Raw genomic sequence first — 27,461 nt, forward strand, 5'->3', positions numbered from 1 at the left:
TTTTAAGGTTGGATAACTGAAAAATAACAATAAAACAAACAAAAAATAAAGAACTACTTAAAAAATAAGACAATTTCGTTAAATGTTACGCTTAAATTCCTTTTAAAATAGCAAAAACTTCACTTGGTGAATATGAATTTTCATCGCCATTTTTATTATGATATATGCCACTTTATTTGTATCTTTGAAGATTAATGGGAAGTCAATACGCAATTTTTAAGATATAATGTCTCGAATTTTTGGCACAAAAAAATTAACAAAATCAGAATTATCCTAAAAATTATTGACAAGAATAAAGTAAGATATTCATACAATCTGTTTCACAAATAACATCTAGCAAATAACTCTTCTCCTTACAAAATATTACGACCAAAATAGCAAAAAACGAGATTTTACGTAAAATCGAAAAAGTAATTAAAAATCGTAGAGCGTAAAATCGTAAAGCGGAATATAAGATTTTACCAATTATATAAATTTATCAATATCAATTATAAGAATAATATAATATGATAAAATTAAGTAATTTAAATAAAAATAAAAATTTAAATTTGACAAAAGTATCATAACTAATAACATAATGATAAAATAAAGCTAAAGTAGCATAAAGATATAATAAAATGTAACATTTGTAAAGTTCAAATATAAAAATATAAACTAACCACAAGTCTGAAATTCAAAATAACAATATGTAACATCATAAATATAAAATAGATAACATAACATCATACTAAAAAATATAAAGACTAAAGCAATTTATTAACGTCATGATCATCATGTTTTCCAACATTTTAATTTTTATTAGGAGGAAAGTTGAGAAGCTCATTGAAATCATTATCATCAAGAAGAGGAATCTCCAAATCAATCAAAGGACCCCATCTTTACTTCTATCTTCTTGAGGGGTTAAGTTTACATCATTTTGTGTGTCAAATTCTTCCAAACTTTTCATCATATTATTTTCATCTTCCACAATTCATTCTTCATCCGAATCCAAGTCTTCAAGGCTATAGCCAGTAGTATTTCTTGATGGCTTCTTCCTTGCCAATAATATCAAAATTTACAAGTATTTATTTAATATATTAACATATGCTAATAAAAAAATAATAAAATTGAATAATTAACTAATTCTATAATTTAGAAAATAAATTTCTAAGCTAATATCAAATTAAAAGTTTACCATCTCAAAAGCACTCTAATTGCGCTCACATTCTGATGAACTACAAGTTAAACTCAAGACACGGATAGCAAATTTTTGAAGTTTTTTGGATGCTCATCCCCATAAGAATCCCACCATTGTGAGGGTGTTTTAGTTTTGAGAGCATTTTTGGCTACATCTCTACCAAAAAATTTAGCCTTACTCTTGAAATCCTCAAGTTGACTATCAATAATTGTAATGAGTGCAGGATCTCCCACAAGTATATCCAAACAATCATAAAGTCCTTTCTTAACATACTCAACCTTAAAATTAGGACTATAATAAATTTGTGGATTCAAATAATAGCCTGCAGCATGCAAAAACCTAAAGAGTTGCTTGTCCCATCTTGCATCAATAATATCTCACAAAGGTTTATAACTAAAGAAAAACATAAAAATAGTGAATTAGACAATTAGCTAATTAGTAAATAATTAAATGATAAAACTGAGAGAAAATGTTTACTGATTACTAGTTTTATTACCTTATTTCAACACTTTGAAAAGTATTTTTAATTTTTTCTTTAGCACGATCAATTTCAGAATACATATATCCCATAGCTGTCTTTTCCTCTAAATCCACTATACAAAGCACATGAAGAAAAGGATAAACACCTCTCAAGTAATGGATAATATTTCCCTAAAATGTTTTATCCAAAACAATATTTTCAATGTTTTTCCATCCCTTGTCTTTGAGCACTTGCTTTCCTTCCATTCATCCGAGATGAACATTCTAATTAGTGGATTCTTCTTCTCATTAAAACTACCCAAAATAAGGTAGAACGTAGCAAGTTGCATCATACCTGGTCTCACCAAATCTCTTCCTTTGGTGTGTTGTTGTAAAAGAGAAATTAGAAAAGTCCTAGAATATATGTAAGTAGTTAGCTTTCTTCCTTTGGCAATGGTGTTTTTGTGAAGATCTAGCTTCTTCTCAAAATCTTTAAGCATCAAATCAATGCAATGAGCGACAAAAGGAGTCGAATAAAGATTCTTTCTCTTTTCCATCAACATTTATCCTGCCTTTTTGTAGTTAGCTGCATTATCAGTTACAACTTGAACCACATTCTCTTCTTCCACTTTCTCTACAACTTCATCAATCATCTTGAATATCTTTTCAGCTGTTTTGCATATATCAGAAGCATTAATGGATTTTAAGAAAACAGTTCCCTTAGGACTATTCACAAGAAAGTTGAGAATAGTCCTCCTTCTTTTTCCAACCATTTGTCATAATAGTGCATCCAGTTTTCTTCCATTCAACTCTATGTTCTTCTAATGTTAGTTTGATTGACTCTACTTTCTTCTTCAATAATTTTCCTCTTAACTCATCATAAGAGGGTGGTTTGAATCCTAATCCATGGTGGGAAACTTTCTCAAACATGCTATGGTATTCTTCAGACCTTGCAACATTAAAGGGAATAGCATTATTGTAGATGAACGAAGCAATTTCATCACACGCCTCTTCCCTTAAGCCCTTCTTAAAAATTGAGTTGATTGTTGTTTGAGTGCTCACACCCATTTTCTTAAAGAGACTTTCTGGTGTCTCTGTTTCTTTTTCCTTTCTCTTCTCACCAACTAAAGCATCTCCTTCTTCTTCTACTCCTTCATCTTTACTTTGTATGTTTTCCTCAAATTTTCTTGTCTTTTTAACTAAATTTTTTTGCAAACCAACAACATTATCAAACATATCCTTTTTAACCTCATTAGAAACACCCATAAAAAGTTCAACATCTTTTTTTGTTCCTGCCAAATTATGTTTCAACTTATACACTCCTCCTGTCACCACCTTATCGCAATACTTGTATTTTATTTTTTTAGCATCTCCATCAACCGAAATTCCATGCTTCCAAGCTTTATCACTCCTATTTCCTTCAGTATTTTTAGCGATCTTCTTGGATGCACAACCACAATCAGTTTCAACTCTAGTATTATTTTCACCATTATTCGCATTTGAAACCGTATCAAATCTAAACAAATAGAAGTACATAATTAATTTCTAAACTATGGAATCTAAAATGAGAACACAGTAGCAATTGTGCCGTCTATATCAAATTCACTACACTAAGATAAATAAACTAATAAGCAAATATATAATTAATTATGTAAGCATTTAGGTTGTAGGTAGCAATTAAAAAATTTAATTAGCAAACCTTTAAGAACCAAAAAATTAAATAAAAAATAAAGTTCCTAAATCCCAATCCAATTATGTTTTGTTGGCATTTTCTACTTTTCTTATACCTGAGCACAGTATTATGTATGTATTATATTGGTAATCCTTATTTATATTGGAATCTTTGAGATACAAAAATAAGAATGAGAGACATTTTGGTAAGATGTAGCACTATTCACATTCATTAATCACTGTCATGTCTTTCTTAATCCTTAAACTATTAACAAAACAGAGGCATAACAAAAATAAAAAGCAAGCTGAAGTTGATGCATGCCAAAAAGAAATTTCCCTAAACTTTCTTAATAACAATCATTTGAATCACTATCAAGGATAACATTATGTACATCATCAAGATATTTTTGAGTAATCTCTATGCACTTCTCAAACAAGTCTTTATATAAATAAACGAAAATCAATACCTTCAAATAAAGCATCAATACCTTTATATAGATATTTTAGCTCTCAAAATTTATAAGCTGATATAATTAGGTGACTGTAGTAACTAACTACCACTTTTTAACAAAAAACAAGCAACTTCAACTAATTATTTTCCACTAAGATTACTAGGAACGTAGAACTATATATAATAAAAAAACATCACATCAAATTAATTAAGATTAACAAGAGAACTAGATGAAGTTAGTATTGTTGGTTGGGTTAGCTGCAACCTGATTTTTATATTAGAATTTAATCATGATGAATTGGATAATTGCAAAATAAGAAGGTTTTGGTGAAATGCACAATAAGATCATGATAAATTGGATTCTATTAGTTGCTAAATAAGGAGGTTTTGGTGAAATGCACAAATAGAATAGCATTATTCATTCATATTCATTAGTCAATATCATGTCTTAATCCTTAAACTATTAACTAAAATACAAGATAGAGCCTCCTTAATCCTTTTTACTATTAAGGAGGCAACACAAAACAGAAGCATAACAAAATGAAAAGAACAAGCTGAAATTGGTGCATGCAAAGCGAAATTTCCCTAAATTGTCTTAATAATAATAATAATCCAAATTATAAGTTTCTTCATCACTCTATCCATGGACTTCGTTGATCACTATTGGTTGTTAATGACGGTAAAGAAACTAAAACTAACTATATTTTTCAATTGTAAATTTGTAATGATGGTAAATAACTAAATATATTATTAATTTATTATGTACTTACCGAATGAGATTGCACAAGGTACCGCAACACACAAGCACAGAACAAAGATGCAATCATGGGGAGGCCATCGCACTTACGGACTCAGTCTCATAAAGCTGTGTTGACAAGAACCAAGAAGACAACAAGCTAACAATGGTGGAAGAAAAAGTGTAGAATCGTTGAATAAAAATCTCAAAAAATGTAGAATACAATGGGTCAATGAGAGGTTTAGAGTAGTGGAAGAGTGGGAGAGAGCCAGAATTCAAAAAGAGGGGAGAGATAAGTAACCACTTAGGAAGTACAACAGAAATTGAAGAGTTTTTAGTGGGATTCGGGTTGGGCTAGCCAGGTCATCTCAAACCCGCAAATCTTCTTCTTCTGGATTGCCTTTTCTTTGACGCGGTGGAGACGACACGATTGTACGATTTTATGATCTTCCGCGGCGATTCCATGAATTCTAGCTTCACCAGGCGCGGAAGTAGAAATGGGAACGGGGATGACCTGCAAACCCGTAAAATCGTCCGTTTATACGAGTAAAGACGCGATTTTCGCTACCTTGATTACGACTCTCAATCGTTCTCAAACAGCCTCGTTGCCAACTTTCCTTCCAATCTCTACTAATCCAGGCAAAACCAACACAATCACCAATACTAGGATAACTTGTATCACAATTAATCTTAAAAGTACCCAACGAGGGGGAATCCATGAGCCACTAATGGTAGAGGGGATAGAAACTCGTTGCAACATAAAAATATTCCAAATCTCCTTTTCCAAGGACAAAGCCATACTAGTAACCTTTTTTAGGGGCCAAGACTCGTGTGGATGAAAGATCTCATTATTCCTGGAACGCCAAATCCACCATAGACCAGAAAAGAATCTAAAAGGATTTTTTTGCTATGAAGCAAGAACCAGTTCATCAAATTCAGAGGTTGATCAGAAATCTCTAAAGCCTACCAAGCTAGTTGAGTTTTCTGACAATTTCGAATACAATGAACAACCGATTCCTGACCAGAAAAATATCGTGGACAGCTGTCCGTTGGTGAGATGCCCCTCTTGAAACGAAAAGCAGTAGTGGGCAGAGTCTCCCTAAGACTAAGTTAGGCCAAGAATTTATGTTTTTTCAGAACAAGCTGACGCCAAAGTCAAAGCCAATTCCCCTAGTCTTTCCAACCAAACTTCTTTTTACTGAGCCACAAGTAACCACTAAGAGAGTCATAAATCTTTGACGTCGCACTAGACCAAAACTATCCTACCACTGAACCTACTTGCACATCCGAATTATAGGAAAGAATGTTGCCTTGCAAAAACTGGTTTAGAGGAGAATAGATATTCTGAAGGTGCCACTGTCCAGATGACCAAAGATCCAAGATCCGGAGATCCGAATCAGAAATGTGAACATAATCCATCTCCTGGCAAAGCTGCCCCCTCTTTTCTCCAATTAGAAAATCAAAAGTTTTGGTTTAGATCCCCAATACACCAAACAAAGCCATCCTTCAAGAGATCCCAAGTTTTACATATACTCTTCCAAACATAGGAGCCCGTGTCTCAAGACCGACTGAAATAGTCTCCAAGAGAGGAACGGTATTTTTCTGCCAACAATTGAACCCATAACTTGTTTGGATGATGAAAAAAATTGCCAGACTAGCTTCCCAAGAAGAGCAACATTAGCACAAAACATATCTCGAATTCCCAAACCACCAAACTTCTTTGGGGTGACCAACATCTTCTAACTAACCAGATTCATGCCTCTACCATCAGCTTGACCTTTTCAGAGAAAGCTCTGCATCAAGGATTCTATCTTATTGGATATCCTTTTAGGAAAAAAAAAAGATACTTGCATGGGATAAGAAAGAATTACATCCACTACTGAATTGATCAAGCATAGTCTTCCCGCCTTGTTAAGCAATCTCCCTTCCCAGCTGGCCAGTCTCCCCCGAATGTTATCCAAAACATCATTGAACACTGCTCACATCACCCGAGAGTGACTAAGGGTAACCCCTATATACTTGCCCAAGTTCTGGATGAATTTGATGGATGACACCCCAGTAAAAATATCTTTCCTTGTCGCTGAGACATTCTTGGAGTATAGCGCTTTAGATTACTCCACATTAACCTTCATCCTAGAGAATCTGCAAAAGTTATCCATACACAACACAAACAGATATAGTGACATCGGGTCTCCTTGCCTGAGTCATCGGCTAGGAGTGAAGCTATTTAATCTCTTCCCATTCCACAGGATAGACAACAAAGTGGCAGTAACAAAACGCATAATCAGTTTGATTGTAAGGGTAGGAAAGCCAAAAATCCCAAGGGTATGTTTTAGAAACCTCCAATCAACTCTGTCATAGGCTTTCTCCAGATCAATCTTAAAGGCCAAAGTGCTTTTCTTGGACTTTGTTTTCTTTATGAAGTGGAGAACCTCTTGCGCAATATTATGTTGTCAGAGGTTCCCCTTTTTGGAATAAAACCTCCTTGAAGGGGCCAACAATGTCTATGAGATGAGGACGAAGTCTATTGACCAGGACCTTCGTTATAACTTTGTAAACCACATTATAGAGACTGATAGGTCTGAAATCCTTCATGGAAACTGGCCTTTCTACCTTTGGAATAAGAATCAGGAGAGTTTCCATCATTCTTGGATCAATATCTATACTAGAGAACACTTGACTAACCATAGTCTAAACATCAAAACCAATAATCTCCTAATATTCTTTGAAGAAGAAAGCCTGAAACCATTAGGACCCAACGCCTTAGAAGAATGCATACTAAAAATAGTCGACTTAACTTCCTCCAATATAACTGGCATTGTAAGATTACAGCAAGCGTCCTCATTTAGGGAAGGAAGCGATACTTCACCAAGACATTCCAAATCCACATCCTCCTATTAACGGAATAAGATTTTAAAAAAGGACTCAGCTTTCCTTCAAAGGACATTCGAATTCGTTTCCCACACCCCATCCTAGAGAAAGAGACCATGGATTGGTTATGCTTCCTCCGCACCAGAGTATGAACATGAAAAAATTGGTATTTCTATCCCCGAATTTTATCCACTGCTCTTTGAATTTTTGAAACCACCGAAGTTCTTCTTGCACAAGAGTGTTATTGTAATCCTCAATCAACTGTCACTCTTTTTGCTGCATAGAAAAATCTTCCATCACTTCCAGCCGCTTCTGTAAGAAATTAATTTGGTGCTCCAACTCACTTTTCTTAACGAAAATGTTGTCGAACACTTTAGAATTAAACTCTAGAGAATTCTTATGCACTTTTGAAAGCTTGCCATGCACCTGTGTATAGCCAGACCACCACGATTCGGTCACAATATCTGTATACCCCGAATGGGTAGCCCAAGTCGCAATAAACTGAAAAGGCCTATTCTTTTTCGGTTAGGGCTGCCTTTTACAGTGAACTAGAATGGAACAATCATCAGATTGAAGTCTATTTAGTATTTCCGCATAAGCCTCAGGAAATAGAGATAAGCATCCACTATTGATACAAACCCAATTAAGCTTTTTTGCCACCTCAATATAATTTTTCACCCTTCTGTACCAAGAAAATCGTCTTCCGATAGTCTTTAAGTCAAATAGATCGCTATCCCCCTAATGAGGCAGCAAAGCAATTTGCGCGTCGACTTGAAAAAAGACAACCCTTAGATTCACGAGAAAACAGAATTTCATTAAAATCACCAATAATGATCTATGGCCCACGAAAAGATGAGGACTTAGTCACAAGATAATCCCACAGAAGAACTCTGGTATTAAAATGAGGACTACCATAAATATCGCTACACCTCCAAATCACATTATCTAACTGAACTTCCACCGTAACACACTGATTAAAAGCATTTACCCACTTGCAGCAAGCATCCGACACTGTAGAAAGGAACCATATACCCCCTTATACCCTGTTGCCTTCACTGTACCAATAGAATGATAACCAAGCCTTTCCCATAACAGTTTCAAATGTTGAAAAGGACAATGAATTTCAACCACAATAAAAAGACAAGTTTAAATTTCCTAACAAGCTCTTTGCAATTCACCCGGACTAACTTATTAGATGCACCCCTAATGTTCCAAACTATTATATTTAAACTATCCATAATATAAAGATAGAATAATAGAATAGCAGTGAATATAAAATTGGTTCACCAACCTCAAGATGAGACTTGAATCACAGGACAGACTCCCTCATCCTTGCCTTCCCTCATTGCATCATTCGACGGCGAAACTTCCATCCCCGGTGGTACTACCGCTGTAGCAACTTTTGCGGAAGCGTCCACTACCGTGCTTCCATTCTTCTCCGTCGACGAGCTTTGCAAGGACTACATTCTTAGCCGTTTCCGGAGGAAGGAGCCGCGGGGAGCTGGGGTCTAGTGAGAAGACGGCATCGCAGACACATCTCTATTCCTCACATGCGACCCATGCTTCTGGAGCATGGTTTGAGATCCGATCCTAGCTCGTGAAGAAGCGGATCCATCAGCAGAGGAGCATGCAACATGGCCTTGCTTTCCTATCCGAACCTTTGCTTGTGTATTCCCATCTTTGGGCCTAAATTTGCTTTTGGCTCAGCTTATATTTCCCCTTCCTTGATACTTGCTCCCAACCCACTTCTTCATTCTTGCATGCCTCTTCAACGTGAGTCTCATGCAAGTTATTAGTCAATGAATCATCATTCATATTAGGTCTGTGATCCTCGCCAACAACCACGCCTATCACAACATTATCAGTTGTATTTGATTTTTGAATTTTTTTTAATCATTAATTGATGTTGACTTTTCACCAACATGGGTCTTGGCGGCGCTAGGATCAACACTCTTCCCTTCCGTGGTGATCTACCCAAGCATTGTGCCTTATCATTACCATAACGTGCACAAGAAACACATATCATATTTAGACTTTCATACTCCACTGCATGAATTATCCCTTCCACAATAATATTCTTAATCATTGGCAATCCCAGATTTATTTAAACACATGTTCGGCATATCTCTCTCTCTACCAATTTAGTGGCCATGTCCACTTTGATCGGAACACCTATCGCAGAAGCAATACGCATCATAGCCTACTATTGGTAGCACCAGATTGGAAGCCCCAAACCCGAATCTATGCAAGCATTGACCCGAAGGACGTTTCACATGGCCAAAAATCTACATCCCATGATTTTACAACAACATAATGCCCCTTTATCAACCACGGTCCACCAAGCATGACTTTATCCCGATCCTCAACACCATCGAATTTCACTAGGAAATACCCAAATCCCACGTCTAGAATATCAAAGCCACTTTTGATGCGTCAGACCATCCGAAGCTTATATGAAAAAGTTGTATAATTGTAGTTCTTGTCGAAGACCTTGATCACTAAAGCATCTCTATAAGGTTCTACCAAGTAGAGCATTACTTTTTTTGTGGAGCTAACACACGAAAGTTAAGAATCACCTTGTTTACCTACCATCATTGCTATCCCATCCCTAGAAAGAGATCCAAGTGCAAAGGCCTTAAATTTTTCTATACCAATAACTTTATCTCTAAAGGAGACCCTTAAAAAATTCTTCCAAGAAGGACCTCCTTACCACCGGGTGCACACCCATCCTCACTCTCCCCCTTATCTCTTCCAACGACATGGCCGTCATCCTCGCTCCTGCTCTCTCCTTCACCCATTTTTTCCCCGAGTCCAGGAGTACATACTCCCGTTTCGCTCATGTTAAAACGACACTGCAACTGTTGTGAATTTTCATTTCATTTTTGGGTTGACACGTTGCTGTTTTAATTGCTTTTCGGGTCTTATTAGACATTTAGGTTATATTTGATTCCGAGAACATGTTGCTGTTTTAATTGCTTTTCGGGTCTTATTAGACATTTAGGTTATATTTGATTCCGAGAACATGACATGACAAAACATTGACAATAAAACTACAAGAATGATAAAATTCAACAATAGTAAAAGTAAACATCAAGTTCAACTTCCAAGAGCTTGGTAGGTCGGTTGGTACACAAATTGAATATCTACTTTCATGTTCACAACGAGTCTTAAACACTGACTACTACTACACACTAAATTGTATTGTTCCTCACTATTTGAGTGTATAGTTAATAAAAATGTCTAGAGCTCCGAAAGACGAGAGAAGTGAATTGTCTTCGTGCTTGTTCGATCAAAATTTTAGCAGTCTTTCTGAATAGAAAGCCACAGTAATTCTGACTAGACCACTGCAACCTACAAAATCGCATACCACAAGCATAGTAAGTAAACATTAAATCAAAAACAGAAAGAGTATCCGGATATTATGGTTTTAAGCAACTAACAAAAGACCACAAGGATTATAGATTCAGGAACTGGTTTAACAAAAGGGGTAGAGGATATGGTCAAAAGACCAGCCGGTGCCCACCCAGCTACATATCAATCTGTGCTGCTTTATCTGTGAATAACCTCAGGCAGCTGGTAACCTCTCGGCTCCCAGCTTCTTCATCGGGTAGAATTACCTATCAGGCACCAATAGAAGAAAAAGTATTTGGAAGGGCTCATCCTCCTTTTGAGTTTTGATGCATTTAGGCCTCAGGTCAGTCGGGTGACATGACATGAGATCAGGTCTTTTTGGAGATATAGGCATCACACAGGGCAGGATTGACTGACCCTGGACAAACTGGCGGGTGGACAAAGACTTGAAATAGTTAGTACCTGGACATAAACACCGCAAAATTCATTTATGTTTTGATAATTCACTTCTTATTAGACTCCCCTCTTGCAACATATTATCATCTTCGACGTGCCAATTATCGTTTAATACTTATGGTTTAAGGCAATAAGGAGGCCCTTGAGGTGATAATTTGGGATTATTTAGCAGTAGCCTACTAGATATTTTCTTTGTGTTGGGTTTTGGTTACAGGATTAATCTATAGTGAATCTTTTAAATTAAGGAATTGGGAGAATATCTACCCTTATATATTGCTCCCTCACATCTCACATCTCACATAACTATCAATGCTGACAAATTGGTACATTGAAAAACAGTGTATCTAACAAACAAATTGGTTTATTCAAATGGGCAGTTATTGTAGTAAACTATTCATGTCTGAAGGCTCATAGAATTTTAGAAGCTTGGCAACTAGGTTTCAGATTTTACATAAAGCCATTGAAGGTCTAAGAATGAAATCCTAGCTACTAAGCTATATCAATTTCTGGAAACTATAACGGTCATAATTATTTTGCTACTCAATGGATAAAGATGTTTATCACAGTACAATATTTGATTTTCTGAAATCAAAATAAAGATGTTTAAACAGGTGTATAACATGCAGTAGCAAGATACAATATACAAATTTGAGTTGGACTAAAAATGAGATATTATTACCATTCAGTATTCACATTATATGTGACGCTTTTTCTTTCCCTTGCCACGGCGCTTGCTCTTGGCAATCTTCAATTTCTTCTTGAATTTTTTACCTACTCCACCAACAGGCTTTAAGGAAGCTGTGCTTTGAGCGCCGTCAGCCATTTCCACATCTGACAAATGTAACATTTTATACAACACATTAGATCGTGCCATAGCAATTTTATTGTGCAACATTAACATAGTCTTCAGTCTTCACATAAATTTTCAGTTAAAAAACTTGGTGCTCTAAGTGAAATGGCAAATGATAAGCAGGGTAAAAACTAATGGAGACGCCATCTTTTAAACTTAGTTCCAAACAGCTTGCGGGGAGTGCAGTTAGCAAACTAAGTTATCTCCTTCAGAGTTTGGAAGGACTACTGACTTGAATTTGACTCTTCTGAAGTGAAAGCTAGTCTCTCATCGTCTCATCATTCAGGAAAACCACACTCACATATAGTATTGAGATTAATTAACTCCCAGTGTTATTGAAGCAGCATTAATGACAACAAACCCTAATCTACAGTCTGATCTGTTAGAAATCATGAACCAAACCCTAACTAAGATATATAGTGAGAGAGAAGATATGATAGATACCCATATTGGTGATGGTAGCTGAGGCGGTGGAGGCATCCATGGCGGAGTTTGAGGGTTGGCGAACCTCAAGCTTCGGTGCAGCAAGGGCAGCTTCTAGGGCTGCTTGCTTAGCAGCTTCTTTCTTTTCGTAGAGAGGCTCAACAATCTCCCTCCGAATAGCCCTAAGCCTCTTTTCCCTCTTTGACCTCAGCGACTTCGCCATTCTCTTCTCTTCTATTGGGCGCCGAAAGAGGTTGGGGTTTCGCTAGCCTGCTAGGTTATTTAGAACCAGAAATAGGAGTGCATTGTAAAATATTCTTGAAAGCGAGGGTAGAATAGTATTTTCGTTCTTGAACTAATTCTTCAGGCCCTTTCGTGTTCGATATCTGGGTTTGGCGTTTGGGCTTTTAGAGTCAGAAAGACGATGATTGACGGCCCAACCAAAAGAGGATAGCATCATCACATTTGATTGCTTGAGGAGAGAGAGAGAGAGAGAGGCATATCGACGTTAGATTTGTGATTTGTGGATGATGAGTTGTTCAGTAGCAGCAGCACACTCATCAGTTGGAACATGTACATGGATGCGGCTTCACCCGCAAAAGAGAACCCCAACCACTCTTGCACTCTCCTCCACTCATCACAAATGTTCGTACAAGCAACAACAACTAGAACTAGTAGTCACTCCTCCCCTCTTAAAGAGAAGAGATGCAATAGGCCTTGGGCTTGGGCTTCTCCATTCCTTCTTGCAGCCACAGTCCTCATCAGCAGCTGAATCAGCACCATGTGAATTAACAGTAGCTCCTTCTGGCCTTGCCTTCTGTGACAAACTTGTTGGAACTGGCCCTCAGGCCGTTAAAGGCCAGCTTATTAAGGTCAAACATGCATACCATATATCTATTTTCCATGAACTCGTAGATTTGAACTATGCCGGTGGGTGCAGGCACACTATGTTGGGAGACTGGAGAATGGCAAAGTTTTCGATAGCAGCTACAATCGCGGCAAGCCACTTACATTCCGCGTCGGCGTTGGAGAGGTAACATTAATCGATTAATTAAATTAAATGGTTTGAGTATGGATGACATAATAATTGATGAATCTCATAGGTCATCAAAGGATGGGATGAAGGCATTTTAGGAGGTGATGGAATTCCTCCAATGCTTCAAGGTGCCTGCTTCCTCTTCTTTAATTAACATTCTAATTAACAATATTATTCGAAGGTAAAGGATTTTTTGAATTTTCCTTTTTCCTAACATTATTAGGAGGGAAACGTACGTTGAAGCTTCCACCAGAACTCGGATATGGTTCAAGAGGAGCGGGTTGTAGAGGAGGCAAGTACTCCTTCTTTCTCTTGTTAAGTGTTTTATGTTTAAGTTAACTGCTATAAATAGTAACACTCATCACTCTAGGCACAAGTACTGCTTGCTGTATTTTCTGAATCTGCTTCACTTTCAATGCATCAAACTTGAGTCTATTGGCTGTGCCACTAGTTGAATTCATCCAAGGCAAATCCAAGAAGACTTCTTTTTGCATTATGCCTTGGATTTTGTAATATCCCATCCATCTTGTAATGGTTTTTTGCATTAGGTCTTCGACTCTGATATACCCCTCTTCATTTTACAATATTTGTCACTCTGGAATTTGGTATATTCATATCTCAATATATTTGGATAATGGCTTTTTTGCATTGTAAAAACATCTTCTGTTTCACAATATTTGTCATTTAAAAAATTTAGGGTAATTCACGCTAATAAATCGAATGTAGCCATTTACATGTAAATCGAATTCGCTTGCTTCGATTTACTAGTGGTACAGCATATACATAGTAAATCAAATTAGGCTGATTCAATTTACTACTTGTACAGATTATTGACATCTCAATTTACTATGTAAATGCTGTACCACTAGTAAGTAAATCGAAGCAAGTGAAAGTAGTAAATCGTATCAGCCTGATTCAATTTACTATGTATATACTGTACCACTAGTAAATCGAAGCAAGCTAATTCGATTTACTTGTAAATGGCTAAAATTGACTTAACTTGATTTGATTTATATAGATGTGTGCAGGACAGGGCGTGTAACCAATTCTGATTTAGGACATCTGCATAATTTTCAACTCCATTCATTTTATTAACGGGAATTACCCAAAAATTTACCTTATTACCTTAAACTCTTTCATATTTTACCTAATATGACCCATATCTTCTTCTTAGATTCTTATATATTTCCTTTAATGTTATCAGTAAGTAATGTTTTTTGATAATTGGTATCTTGATTATTGGATCTAACATAAATAAACAAGATTGAAACATAAAGTTATCTAATGTTTATAATATTCTATTCTGTCACTTTGAAAATTTAGTACATTCATGACTCAACACATCTAAATAATAGCATTTGTATTATCCCTTGGATTATGTAATGCTTTCTCCGTTTCACAATATTTGTCATTTTAAAAATTTGCCTAAAATTCATTTATATACCACTTAATATGTCCAGATCTTCGATCTTCTTGGCTTCTTAATTTCTCATAAATGTCCTTTTAAGTTATGCTTTTTAATGATCAATATGTTTCATGATTAGTATATCTTGATTATTGAAACTAATTCGAATAATCAAGATAAAACATAAAGTTATATAACTTTTTTAAGTGATCATGATTCATGTAATGCTTAAAAAAATTCTTATTCTTTTTATCCATGTATGGTTCTACAGTCAACATTTGCTCCTCCCACCTCTCATATTAAAACACTCCATTTTCCTTGATACACTCCCCACATGGCTACTAGCTAGTTCTTAATTTTATAGAGAATGGTGAAGGGACATTTGTACAAGAATCATGCCGAGGCATACTCATCTTTTGACACTAAATAACGTTGACCCATGAACACTAGAGAAAGATGAACATATAGCGAATACTGTGGAGAAGCTTGGACTAAGGACATTATATTAAGCTGTCTTAGATTCTGTTTTATTAATGAATACAAATTAGTACGATAGTCAGCACATGGTTATCTGTTTTCACATAATATTAGTAGTGTAAATAATTATGTATCTGCCTAATTTCCTTACATCATTGCGGTACCTTTTTTTTACTTGGCATGACTTTTTCTGTTACCATTTTGACTAATTAAGGAGAACCTTATCTTCATTTCATGCAGGTTCATGTGTCATTCCACCTGATTCAATACTCTTGTTTGATGTGGAATTTGTTAGCAAAGCATGATTTACAAAGCCATTAGCAGTAAAATTACATTCATTTTGGTGGAGCTTGATGCTTACATGTATATTGTTTATTGATAGATCATAAATCATTTCATTACTAAGTGATAATATTTCATCAGTCTAATCTATATATCTATCATGGATGAGCAAATCTAAATTTAATCATTCAAGTAACACTTGCCTCATAAGTGATAAGTTCATGACTGAGTAATACTAATTAGTATGTTGTGTATATGCATTCAGTTTTTAATTTGATAAACACTGTAACTCCAAAGTTCAAATGTAATAACCACATAAAGTAAACAGTCGGTAAAAAAAAAAAAAAAAAAGCTGTCAAAGCACTTTGCTTTTGAAAAGCAGGCAACCAGATATTATTGTTGTTCTTTTCCTTTTCCTTTTTTTTCCTTCTTTAAATTTTGTTAAACAAGCATTTTCAAGAGCCATAATCTTGTAATAAGGCAGTGAAATTGAATCTTAATAATAAGCTTAAGCTGTCTTACTTGTATCCACTATCAATTGACTCATCTCTGCAGTAAAGAATAAATACAAGTAATATACAGCTTAAAGTAACATATTAAAGCAACAAAGACCCCTTGAACACAAAAGTGAAGGCCAAATCATGTGTTCCATGCCTTACAAAATAACATCCATTATATTCGATATTGTATTTACCTAGTGAAACTGGGACCGTGCTACAAACACATCAAAATATGCAAAAAGACAAATTGTGATGATTAGTACTTTATAAATCTAGGTAGCATTGTCCCAAAATTTTGAAAGTCTGAACTAAACAAAACAACCAACAATCCTATACATACATCTACTATCTACTAGACAAAGTGGTGAAAAATTACCCCCCCATAATTATTCCAATTAAGTTTGTCAGTTTCTAATGTACTAGCACTATCTGACATAAAAGATAAACTGCATGGAGACGTGTATTAGAGTCAATGGTTTTGCTTCATTTTTAAAGGAAAGGGACAAAGGGTACTATTGGGATATCCAGAGAGAAATGATGAATGTGGTTTGGGATGTTAAGGGAAAATTGGTTACTATTATGATTATTGACACTACTAATGCCTTGGATGCCAAATCCTTATGAACCTTTTTCACGCAAAACAATGGTGTTTGTGGGAGGTTTCTTGTTCCTTTTTCTTCAACTCCAATAACAAAAGCAACCAAAAACGTTCATGTTGCAAAATTGAATAATCATGTTCCTTCATTTCCTTATTACTTTTTATCCAATAACATAGCACAACATAATTATGACAAATAGTATTGAACCTCATATATGCTCTCATGTTTAAATGATTGGTACATGATCATGATCATGATCATGGTCATGCTATAATCAGCAATTTGTGAAGATAACACAGTCTTCACTGATATCAAACTTCTCTGAAGCTTTAAAAGTCCAAATTACTCGTTATGCATAGTTTAGAAACTGTTTTATGATAGAAATACAGAGATATAAAGAGATCTAAATCTATTTGAAAAATAACTAAGATAGAAAAATAAATAAAAACAAAGACATAGCTTCAGTGTTGTATCTCTGTTTCAATCTCTTTATACTTTTATCTCAAGACACTTGTTAAACTCACCCCAAACCATATAAACAAAAACAAAAACAAAAAAGGAAGGAGAAAAAATAAATATAAAACCTGAAGCCAATAAGCCATAAACCACTCTAGAAGCTAATATTATAATTTTCTGTTTCTTCGTTCTTCTGTCACTGAATTTACTTATTTGAAATGGGATTTGGACCACTGGGAACTTCATGTTCACTGACATTGAAGAACCTGTTTCGCCGTTGCAATGGCGGCCGTGGAGCTCGCCAGCGCCCTTCCCTTGGACCCTGCACTTGAAGGCCTTTGCCACTTTCTCTTAGAGCCATGACCTTACTAGAACTCTGTGTACTACTTCTACCACCTTCTCTTGCTGAAGCAGCTACCATGGTGTTCTCCTTAGCACCCTCTTGGTTAGAACTCAAAGGAGTAGGGAAGCTGTGTTCTAACATGGCCATAGTGAAGTGAGAAACCAAGAGCAAAGAGAAGAAGAAGAAGATCATGCAAGTGGACAAGGAAGAAGAAGGATATGCTGCATCACAAGCCATGCAAAAAAGAAGAGAACTGTCTTATAATTAAAAAAAATCATCAAAGATTGGTGAATCTTTTTGGAGCTCAAGGTGACAAATAAAAAGAGAAAGTGAATTAAGTGTTGGGGGGAAGATGTTGTGGTTTATATAAATGAAGAAAAAGGTTCAGTTATGTATTTTAAGTGTATGAAAAAGGAAAGGAGGGATTGATGACAAGATCAGCATGGACATATTTAGCTTCTTTCTGATAATTGGAAAATGGTATCTACATTAAGCAGTACCAAGAAGGCACATCCTAGAAACAATGCACCACCAATTTAGGATGTTGGGACCATATATTCACAGCTTTTTTACCATGGAAATGTGTTATTTTGACTTTATATTTAAAATAAAAAGAGAGATATTCCTTAATTCACACTCTACTTTTTAACTTGTTTTTTTGCCATTGTATAAAATGAACTCTATTCCACTTTACTTCTTAATTCACACTTCACTTGCATAACGTTTTTTTTTTTCTTTCTCAACCTGTCACTCATTCACACAGTTTGTATTTTCTAAAGTCATAACTGCTACAGCAAGAGGAGGAGATGCATAACATTTTGATGCAACAATTTCAATCACTAATTTATATGAAAGAATAATAAGTATGATTCACAAGACCACAAGTACAAAGTAAAGAGTTTGTTTAAAGCATAACAGAGAATCATCAATCAGTAACCATTGACCCCTTCATCCTGGCCATTGAGAACTCCAACATTGCCAAGCTTTACCATTCACACAGCAAACTGGTGCTTGAAGCTAGTGCAGAAACAATGGGAGAAGTCTTAGGATCAGAATATTTATACTAACTTCTCTTATTATTATATTTTGTATTTTACAAATTACATAAGTATTGAGTATAATTTTGTCTAAATCACAAAGAGAGTTGATATGTAGTTTCAAATAGATATATAAGTGTAAGTAACAAAGTTTTGATTTAGTTAATAATAAGTCAAGGACATTGATGCCTTTGGATTGGAGAAACTCAAGCAAGGAAGTAATGTTTTCATGGGCCATGGGAACCAATTGATCAGGTTCAGTGGCAATGAAGAAGAATCCATGCATGTTTGCTTCCATAGGGAACTGGCCAATTGAACAGTGGCATTTCCATTGATGCATCTGTCAAGAAGTCTGCACATGACACTGTCTTGGGAAAATGCATCTCCAACTCTTCCTTTATATCATCAATCACTTCAAACCCTCTCATTCCTCTCACTTCCATCATGTCCCAAATAAATGATTACCTTATTTAGTTATGATGTACTCTCCCAGTTGTATTAAGATGCTATATTGTTTTAGTATTTACCCTGACAGAACAATCATGAAAATGCAACCACTTGAGAGCTGCATGCAGCTAATTGCTTGAGCTTGTTGTGGAGGATGGACTCAAATTGTGGACAGGTTTTGGTAGCACCAAAGGAAAGGAGATTATCCAAGTTGGTGTCATCCAATGAGGTTGAAGTTGAATGGTTGGACACAGAAGAAGACTATAAGAAATCAAATAAGTGACTAGTGAGAATTTTTTTTTTTTTTGGTTGAAGTAGATACCATCATAGCTAATTTGTTTGGACATGGAATTTTGGTGCTCGCTAATCAAGGTGGAATTCGAACCTCCGACACTTACTTAAGCGGACGAGTGAACTAACTACTCAGACCAGCCAAGTTGGTTTATACTCTATATATTTTAATCGGACGAGTGAACTAACCACTCAGACCAACTAAGTTGGTTTATACTCTATATATTTTAATCTAATAACCGAGTGATAGACTAAAATTTTATCAGTATCTAAAAAAATAAACATTGGACCAAGGCCCATTAATTAATAAAATCTTATTTCACGTAAATATAATCATAAAATACCAAAAAAACATAATCATAGAAGGCTTAAAAGAGAAACAAAATGAACAACATAACCAAGATCGCTAATTAGAGCCCAATTCAAGAACGCTTTCCTGACCAAACACCATACGAAGGCGAAATAAAAATCCTCTCTCTTTTGGACCAAAATGACTCCTTTTTTCTCCGGAAAACTTTTAACAAAAACGTTTCCATGACCAAAATAACAAAACGTTTTTAATTAATTTACGCGATGCAAGTTAAAACCAATATTGTATTTTTAAAATAATGTTACTGTATATTTTACCTAAAAAAAATAATGTTACTGTATTATCACAATTAAGCTATGCGAATGAGGTTCTCTTTTGGTAGGTGAGATGATAATACCAGCTTTATTTTGGATAAAATATTGAGATATTTTTTTTAATTATATATTTAATAAGAAGGGTCAAATTATTTCCAATAAATTAGTTTGTATATTATTATGTGAATAAACTTTCAATAGTCTATCACATTCTGATTGCTTATTTTAAGAAAGGATTTGTCATATTCTCTTGGATAAGCATCTAAAACGTACGGCTGGTTTATATTGAATCGATCATAAGTCATGTAATAATATGCAAAATTGCAATAATATTTTATTTATGTTCTCATGCATTATTAGTCAAATTGCGTGTAAAATTTTTTTAACATTACCTTGTATAATATTTTTCTCCTTAGTATATGACACCAATAATGTTTAAATTCATAAAACTATCCACCCATACAAAAATCAATTTCTAGTCACGGGAGAATATTTTGATATGGGGCGAGATAATCATATGTGTTCTATGACCAACCAAAATGTATATTCCACTGCCATGATTATACTAAAACAAGCCAAACCACCCATCCAATTTTTCTTGTGAAATGCTGAAAGGACGTTAAGGAGCTTTTGATTATTACACTGGTGTTGAACCATACCACAGAAAAAGACAAAATATACTACTTTACAATTAAGATATTTAATTGAACGCAATAATAATAAGCATACGCTCAAATACAGGATATAAAAACTGATATGATACAATGTTCCATACTTCAACTCTCTTTGCTGCAGATTCGTAATTAGCAGTTAATATGTATCATCACAATACTGATCATGTTAGCTATACCACCCATAGAAAGATCAATTGTGTTCCATTTCAAGTAAAACACGGTTTCACTATACACGTATAGTAACAATACTACCATTCGAAATTCCAATCCAATTTGGTTAGAAAAGATGGTTGATTATGTATTATATTAAAGATGACTGTATGTTGATATTTTCATACGGGAATAATTTTTGAAAATTATTAAATAACTTGACATATTTAATTAATTTATTTGTCATAATATATATTTATATTATATATTTCAGTTATAATTTTTATATAAAGATACTGAAAAATATTCAAGACTATTAGAATTTATTATTTTTAGTAATCTAATAATATATTTTTAATTCATATTCTTAAATATTAATAAATAAATATTAATTAAAATAATAAATTTTACTAATTTTTTAAAGATATTTTTATGTGAATAATCAACTTATATTAATATTACAAAGCTTAATTAATCTGAAAAAATATTAAAAAATTATCCAACTTTATTATTTTTAGGCATCATTTTTAATAATCAATTTAATTGTTTTAGTATAATAATTCAATAATATATTTTATTTTATATTTTTAAACATTGGTAGCTAATTGAAAGGTAAAGTATACTTTTTGTTCCTGAAATTTGGTAAAAGTTTCAAAAATACTCTTAAGTTTTATTTTGTTTCAATTTTGTCTCAAAGTTTTCGATTTGTATCAAATATAATTTCGACGGCTAAAATTTCAAAAAATTTAAAGTCAATCTAACAATAATGCATGAAAATTATGCTTGATTTGCTTGTGTTTAGAGTTGTTCTTTTGAAATTATTGTTGAATTGGTCTTAAATTTTTTGAAAAATTAATCATTAGAAATATATTTGATCTAAATTGAAAACTTCTATGGCAAAATTAAAACAAAATAAAATTTATGAATATTTTTAAAATTTTTATCGAATTTCAGAGACAAACAAAATATATTTTACCAAAAATACTAAATCCTGAGAATCTTCTTGTATTCTTCGTATTCTGAACCATCATTTAAACCAAAAAATTAAACCGGAATAATGAAAGTTCACACTCTAGCTATCCTGATTGATTAAAGAAACAAATGTCGTTTGACTTATGAAACCAAACCAAATTTAAAAATTCCTCGTAAGCTTTTGGATTGGCATGGGGTGACAGACATGAACAAAGCAAAAGAGTATAAGAAACATTAATGAACAATATCTTTATGATTAATTTGGACAAGAGTAACATTATTGAGTCACAAAAACAGAAAAAAAGCAGAGGTTTTGGAGTAGGCAAAATGGGTTACGTATTACGTGCAACCAATTAAAAAGACGAACCCCTGCATAAGGACACACCGATTTGGTAACTCACCAAAAATGATTGACAAGAAAACAGTACTACGTATAGTAGTATCCCATTAATATTATACATTTGATTTTATGTCTGAATAAGGAAAAGTGAGCGTTGGTTGAGAGAACTTAACAATTTATGACAACGCTGTTTGACTTTGTAAGAGATTATTAAAAGCTACAAATTTGAAACAAAGTTTTGGAATTTGGAATTGGAAAGAAAGGGAAATTGAACTGCTCACTTTCTTTTTGATTCATTTTGAGCTACGACACTTATAGCAATGCAATTGCAAGCAAACCCACTTCACCTGTTCCTCCTTGCCTCACCCAACCACTGTATATCCTCTTCTTCTAACCCCATATCTTCGTGACTTCATTATTACTATTTTTCAATTCAATATGGGTTCTTTTTGTGTTCTACTCTATTAAGTATCAAAATTAGTTGATAATTTAATGGTTTATTAAAAATTAATGCAGCAGTCAACTACTGTTCCATTGCATTGTTTCCGATATTTATTGGACTCTTTTTCTGGTACATTATATTTCCCATGCTGCTGTATGTTTGACTTTGTGGTCTTCATTAAAAGCTTCCTCTGCATGCTCCACCCATTCTTCATTCCAGTGCTTTCCAGTTTCTGCAAATGCATGCCATGCATCCATCGACATCCTCTGATCATAAACTTTAAGAACACATACAACCCTTTTTCTTTTACGTTGCAAGCTTGATTCAGGATGAGGAGGGTTTCAAGTGCTGTGATGATCCTCTTGTGGTTGTTTTCTTCCACCATGATCATAGGAAACTCATCATCATTGCACAGTGAAACCACTCTCAGAGTGCTTTTGGAAGTGAAGAAATCTTTCCAGCAAGACCCAGAAAACGTTCTGAGTGATTGGTCAGAGGAAAACAAAGATTATTGCAGTTGGAGAGGAGTAACATGCGGATCATCCATTAACTCTAACTCGGAATTGCAAGTGGTGAGTCTCAACCTTTCTGACTCGTCGCTCACCGGGTCAATATCACACTCACTCGCTCTCTTACGAAACCTGCACCACCTTGATCTCTCTTCCAACAACCTCAACGGTCCCATTCCACCTAATCTCTCTAACCTCACTTCATTGGAATCTTTGCTTCTCTTCTCTAACCAACTCACAGGTCATGTCCCCACTGAGTTGGGCTTGCTCACCAGTCTCCGAGTCATGCGACTCGGTGACAACGAACTAACGGGCATCATTCCCGCCTCTCTTGGAAACCTCGTCAACTTGGTCATCCTTGGTTTGGCTACCTGCAGACTCACCGGGTCGATTCCACCGCAACTCGGCCAACTCAGCAATATGGAGAATCTGATACTTAAGGACAACGAGTTAATGGGACCGATTCCGGCCGAGTTGGGAAACTGCACGAGCCTCACTGTCTTCACCGCAGCTAACAACAAGCTCAACGGGTCAATCCCGAGTGAACTGAGTCAACTCAAGACCCTTCAGATTCTCAACCTCGCCAACAACACCTTGTCAGGGGAGATACCGAGTCAACTCGGGGAGATGAGTGATCTCGTTTACCTCAATTTCATGGGGAACCAACTCGAGGGTGCTATTCCACCATCGTTATCTCAACTGGGGAACCTTCAAACTCTCGACTTGTCAATGAACAAGCTCAGTGGCGGAATCCCAGAAGAATTGGGGAACATGCGTGAGCTATCTTTTTTGGTTCTTTCTGGCAACAACAATCTTAGTGGTGTCATTCCAACAAACATATGTTCCAACGCAACAAAGTTGGAGCATATGTTTCTGTCTGATATTGGAATTCATGGTGAGATTCCATCTTCATTGGGCCAATGCCAGTCACTGAAACAACTTGACTTGTCCAACAACTCACTCAATGGGTCCATTCCCATTGAAATTTATGGATTGCTGTGGTTAACTGATCTCTTGCTCCACAACAACACGTTGGTTGGTTCAGTTTCTCCCTCAATTGGAAACCTCAGTAGCTTGCAGATACTTGCATTGTTCCACAACAATTTGCAGGGTCCTCTGCCTGAAGAGATTGGGATGCTTCGGGAGTTGGAAATCTTGTATCTTTATGATAATCAATTGTCAGGGGATATACCCATGGAGATTGGGAACTGTTCCAGCTTGCAAATGATTGATCTCTATGGGAATCATTTCAGTGGTGAAATTCCAAAATCCATTGGAAGGCTGAAAAAATTGAATTTCCTTCACCTAAGGCAGAATGACCTTGTTGGTGAAATTCCTGCCACACTTGGTAACTGTCATAAGCTGAATATTCTGGATTTAGCAGATAATCAACTCTCAGGTGGAATCCCTGCAACACTTGGATACCTCAAGTCATTGGAACAGTTGATGCTCTACAACAATTCTCTTGAAGGTAACCTCCCTCACCAACTCACAAATGTAGCAAACTTGACCAGAGTGAATCTTTCTAAGAACAGACTGAATGGTAGTATGACTGCATTGTGTAGCTCTAGATCGTTTCTTTCCTTCGATGTCACGAACAATGCCTTTGATGGTGAAATTCCTCCCCAATTAGGAAATTCACCCTCACTTGAGAGGCTAAGATTAGGTAACAATAGATTTTCTGGTGAAGTTCCAAGGACATTGGGAAAGATCCATGAGTTGACACTGTTAGACCTCTCAGGGAATGCACTCACTGGACCAATACCGGATGAGCTCTCTTTATGCAACAGACTGTCTCAAATTCATTTACACAATAATTCTATGTCTGGCCAAATACCAACTTGGGTTGGAAGTTTGCCTCAGCTTGGGGAGCTTACCCTTTCCTTCAATAATTTTTCTGGACCAATTCCATTAGGCTTATTCAGATGTTCCAAATTGCTGGTTCTTGACCTGAATGACAATTCTCTCAATGCTAGTCTCCCAGCTGAAGTTGGTGATCTTGCATCCCTTACCGTTCTCAGACTTGGCCGTAATAAGTTATCTGGACCGATCCCTGCAGCAATAGGCAAGTTGAGCAAGCTTTATGAGCTGCAGCTATCTAATAATAGCTTCAATGGTGAGATTCCAACAGAAATTGGAAAACTCCAAAATCTCCAGACCAGTTTAGACCTCGGTTACAACAATCTCTCAGGTGAAATCCCAGCTTCTCTTGGGAATCTGTTGAAATTGGAAGCACTTGATCTTTCCCACAATCAACTCACTGGAGAAGTCCCTCCACAAGTTGGTGACATGAGCAGTTTGGGAGTGCTTGATCTCTCCTACAACAACCTTCAAGGAAAATTGGACAGGAAATTCTCTCATTGGCCAGACGAGGCATTTGAAGGGAACCAACAGCTTTGTGGAAGCCCTCTTGATCACTGCAACAGTGATGATGCTTCCAGCAGAGATCAATCAGGCCTAAATGCACCATCAGTAGTGGTAATATCTGCCATTTCAACTCTAGCCGCAGTTGCGCTATTTATACTTGCATTCAGAGCCTTCTTCAGAAACAAACCAGAACATCTTAAGAGAGACAGTGAAGCGAATTATGTGTACTCCTCCTCTTCATCACAAGCACAGCGAAGGCCGCTGTTTCAACTCAACCCTGCTGGAAATCGAGATTTCAGGTGGGAAGATATCATGGATGCAACAAACAATCTAAGCGATGAATTCAAGATTGGTTCAGGGGGGTCAGGGACAATCTACAAAGCTGAATTGGCCAATGGAGATACAGTGGCTGTCAAGAAGATTTCAGCGAAAGATGATTTTCTGTTGAACAAAAGCTTCATAAGAGAAGTTAAGACACTTGGGAGGACAAGGCACAGGCATCTTGTGAAGCTTATAGGTTACTGTGGCAATAATGCAAACAAAGGAGCAGCTTGGAATCTGTTGATATATGAGTATATGGAGAATGGGAGTGTATGGGATTGGCTTCATGGGAAGCCAGCTACGGCCAGCAAAGTGAAGAGGAGCCTTGATTGGGAGACAAGGTTCAGAATTGCAGTGGGACTAGCTCAAGGAGTGGAGTACCTCCACCATGATTGTGTGCCAAAGATCATTCACAGGGATATCAAATCCAGCAACATATTGCTAGATTCCAAAATGGAAGCACACTTGGGAGATTTTGGACTTGCAAAAGCAATCTTCGAGAATTATGACTCCAGAACCGAGTCTAATTCTCTGTTTGCAGGATCTTACGGCTACATGGCTCCAGGTACTGAACCAAAAACTTATTTAAGAGTTGCTTCAATTATGTTTAATTTCCATCACTTATTTTGTTAGCATTGAATTGCTTCAGAGTACGCATACTCCCTACGTGCAACAGAAAAGAGTGATGTTTACAGCATGGGAATTGTGCTTATGGAGCTTGTTAGTGGTAAAACACCAACAGATGAAACTTTTGGAGCAGAGATGGATATGGTGAGATGGGTGGAGATGCACATGGATATGCATGGCGCTGCACGCGAGGAGGTGATAGATCCTGAGCTGAAACCTCTGTTGCCTGCTGAAGAGTTTGCGGCATTCCAAGTGCTTGAGGTAGCATTGCAGTGCACCAAAACTACACCACAGGAGAGGCCATCCTCCCGGAAAGTATGTGATCTTCTCCTCCATGTATTCAACAACAGGATGGCCCAGTTTGATAAGATGAATTTGGATCAGTACAAATTCAAGTGAAACTTGATTCCAAATATAATGCAGAGTATATGCCTCTGGATTTGGATCGTTGCTTTTAGTGCTTCGGGTTTTTTCCCCTTGTTTTCCTGTTTTTTTTTCCCCCTTATTGTTTAGATGCTCTAGATTTAACAGCCAGCAAAAACCGGTCACATACCGTTAAATTCTACTAATGATTTAGTTTTGCTTAACTTTAGTACTTAAACCAGATTGTTGCATTTAAAAAGCTAATTCCAAATTGGAAATTGGACATTTTGCATTATGTCATACTATTCTATTACGCAGCCTAATATCAATCTTGAAAGCAGAATACCCTTCGCATGATTGAAGTAAATGGAATTAATTTTGCTAAGAAAAACATCATCGGTTATATCAATTGCTTCAAAAAAGAAGAGAAGTGCAAATTAATCAATATCGACGTGGTCCAATTTTTCTTCTTAAAAGTTAAAACAACATCAAGGCAAGTGTTTACCATAACAGCAAAGACATTAACCAACTCCTACCTAGCATAATTTTTTAACCCAAGCCAACCAAAACTTCAAAAAATTACGAATTTAACGGTTTCTATGGCTTAAACAAAAGGGTTTGTCACGTGAGTTAGGAATAGCATATTATTGTAGAACATCTAATGCAGCTTAAAACATTATTTCAGTTCATCTTTTCCTTTTTAAATCCATATCAAGTGCCCTAAACTTGTTAGCAAGACGATTATCAAGAGTCA

The 27,461-nt window shown here is 35.8% G+C and overlaps 3 protein-coding genes across 3 annotated transcripts; 2 read left to right on the forward strand and 1 right to left on the reverse strand.

Annotated features, from left to right (window-relative positions):
• Nucleotides 1-10,403: 10,403 nt before the first annotated feature.
• Nucleotides 10,404-12,670, reverse strand: LOC112734661 (uncharacterized). The gene is made up of 3 exons (XM_025784075.2): nucleotides 12,467-12,670; nucleotides 11,852-12,003; nucleotides 10,404-10,716 (listed from the first exon to the last, which is right to left on the reverse strand). The coding sequence occupies exons 1-2, from the start codon at nucleotides 12,666-12,668 to the stop codon at nucleotides 11,867-11,869; spliced, it is 339 nt and encodes a 112-aa protein (XP_025639860.1). The 5' UTR covers nucleotides 12,669-12,670; the 3' UTR covers nucleotides 10,404-10,716; nucleotides 11,852-11,866.
• Nucleotides 12,671-12,754: 84 nt separating this feature from the next.
• LOC112734660 (peptidyl-prolyl cis-trans isomerase FKBP13, chloroplastic) lies at nucleotides 12,755-15,841 on the forward strand. Its single transcript, XM_025784074.3, has 5 exons — nucleotides 12,755-13,317; nucleotides 13,386-13,478; nucleotides 13,549-13,609; nucleotides 13,705-13,773; nucleotides 15,604-15,841. The coding sequence occupies exons 1-5, from the start codon at nucleotides 12,973-12,975 to the stop codon at nucleotides 15,666-15,668; spliced, it is 633 nt and encodes a 210-aa protein (XP_025639859.1). The 5' UTR covers nucleotides 12,755-12,972; the 3' UTR covers nucleotides 15,669-15,841.
• Nucleotides 15,842-22,209: 6,368 nt separating this feature from the next.
• LOC112734663 (uncharacterized) lies at nucleotides 22,210-26,992 on the forward strand. The gene is made up of 2 exons (XM_025784077.3): nucleotides 22,210-26,282; nucleotides 26,367-26,992. Exons 1-2 carry the CDS (start codon nucleotides 22,850-22,852, stop codon nucleotides 26,741-26,743), a joined length of 3,810 nt encoding a protein of 1,269 aa, XP_025639862.1. The 5' UTR covers nucleotides 22,210-22,849; the 3' UTR covers nucleotides 26,744-26,992.
• Nucleotides 26,993-27,461: the final 469 nt, after the last annotated feature.

Source organism: Arachis hypogaea, chromosome 3 (genome assembly GCF_003086295.3).
Source record: "Arachis hypogaea cultivar Tifrunner chromosome 3, arahy.Tifrunner.gnm2.J5K5, whole genome shotgun sequence".
NCBI lineage: Eukaryota > Viridiplantae > Streptophyta > Magnoliopsida > Fabales > Fabaceae > Arachis > Arachis hypogaea.

Excerpts from the sequence above, each read along its gene's own strand:
- LOC112734661 (XM_025784075.2), bottom strand. The coding sequence starts at position 12,668 with ATGGCGAAGTCGCTGAGGTCAAAGAGGGAAAAGAGGCTTAGGGCTATT. Across the intron at positions 12,004-12,466 it reads AGCTACCATCACCAATATGG|ATGTGGAAATGGCTGACGGC; the intron begins GTATCTATCATA and ends TACATTTGTCAG.
- LOC112734660 (XM_025784074.3), top strand. The coding sequence starts at position 12,973 with ATGATGAGTTGTTCAGTAGCAGCAGCACACTCATCAGTTGGAACATGT. Across the intron at positions 13,318-13,385 it reads TTAAAGGCCAGCTTATTAAG|GCACACTATGTTGGGAGACT; the intron begins GTCAAACATGCA and ends CGGTGGGTGCAG. Across the intron at positions 13,479-13,548 it reads TCCGCGTCGGCGTTGGAGAG|GTCATCAAAGGATGGGATGA; the intron begins GTAACATTAATC and ends TGAATCTCATAG.
- LOC112734663 (XM_025784077.3), top strand. The coding sequence starts at position 22,850 with ATGAGGAGGGTTTCAAGTGCTGTGATGATCCTCTTGTGGTTGTTTTCT. Across the intron at positions 26,283-26,366 it reads TTACGGCTACATGGCTCCAG|AGTACGCATACTCCCTACGT; the intron begins GTACTGAACCAA and ends GAATTGCTTCAG.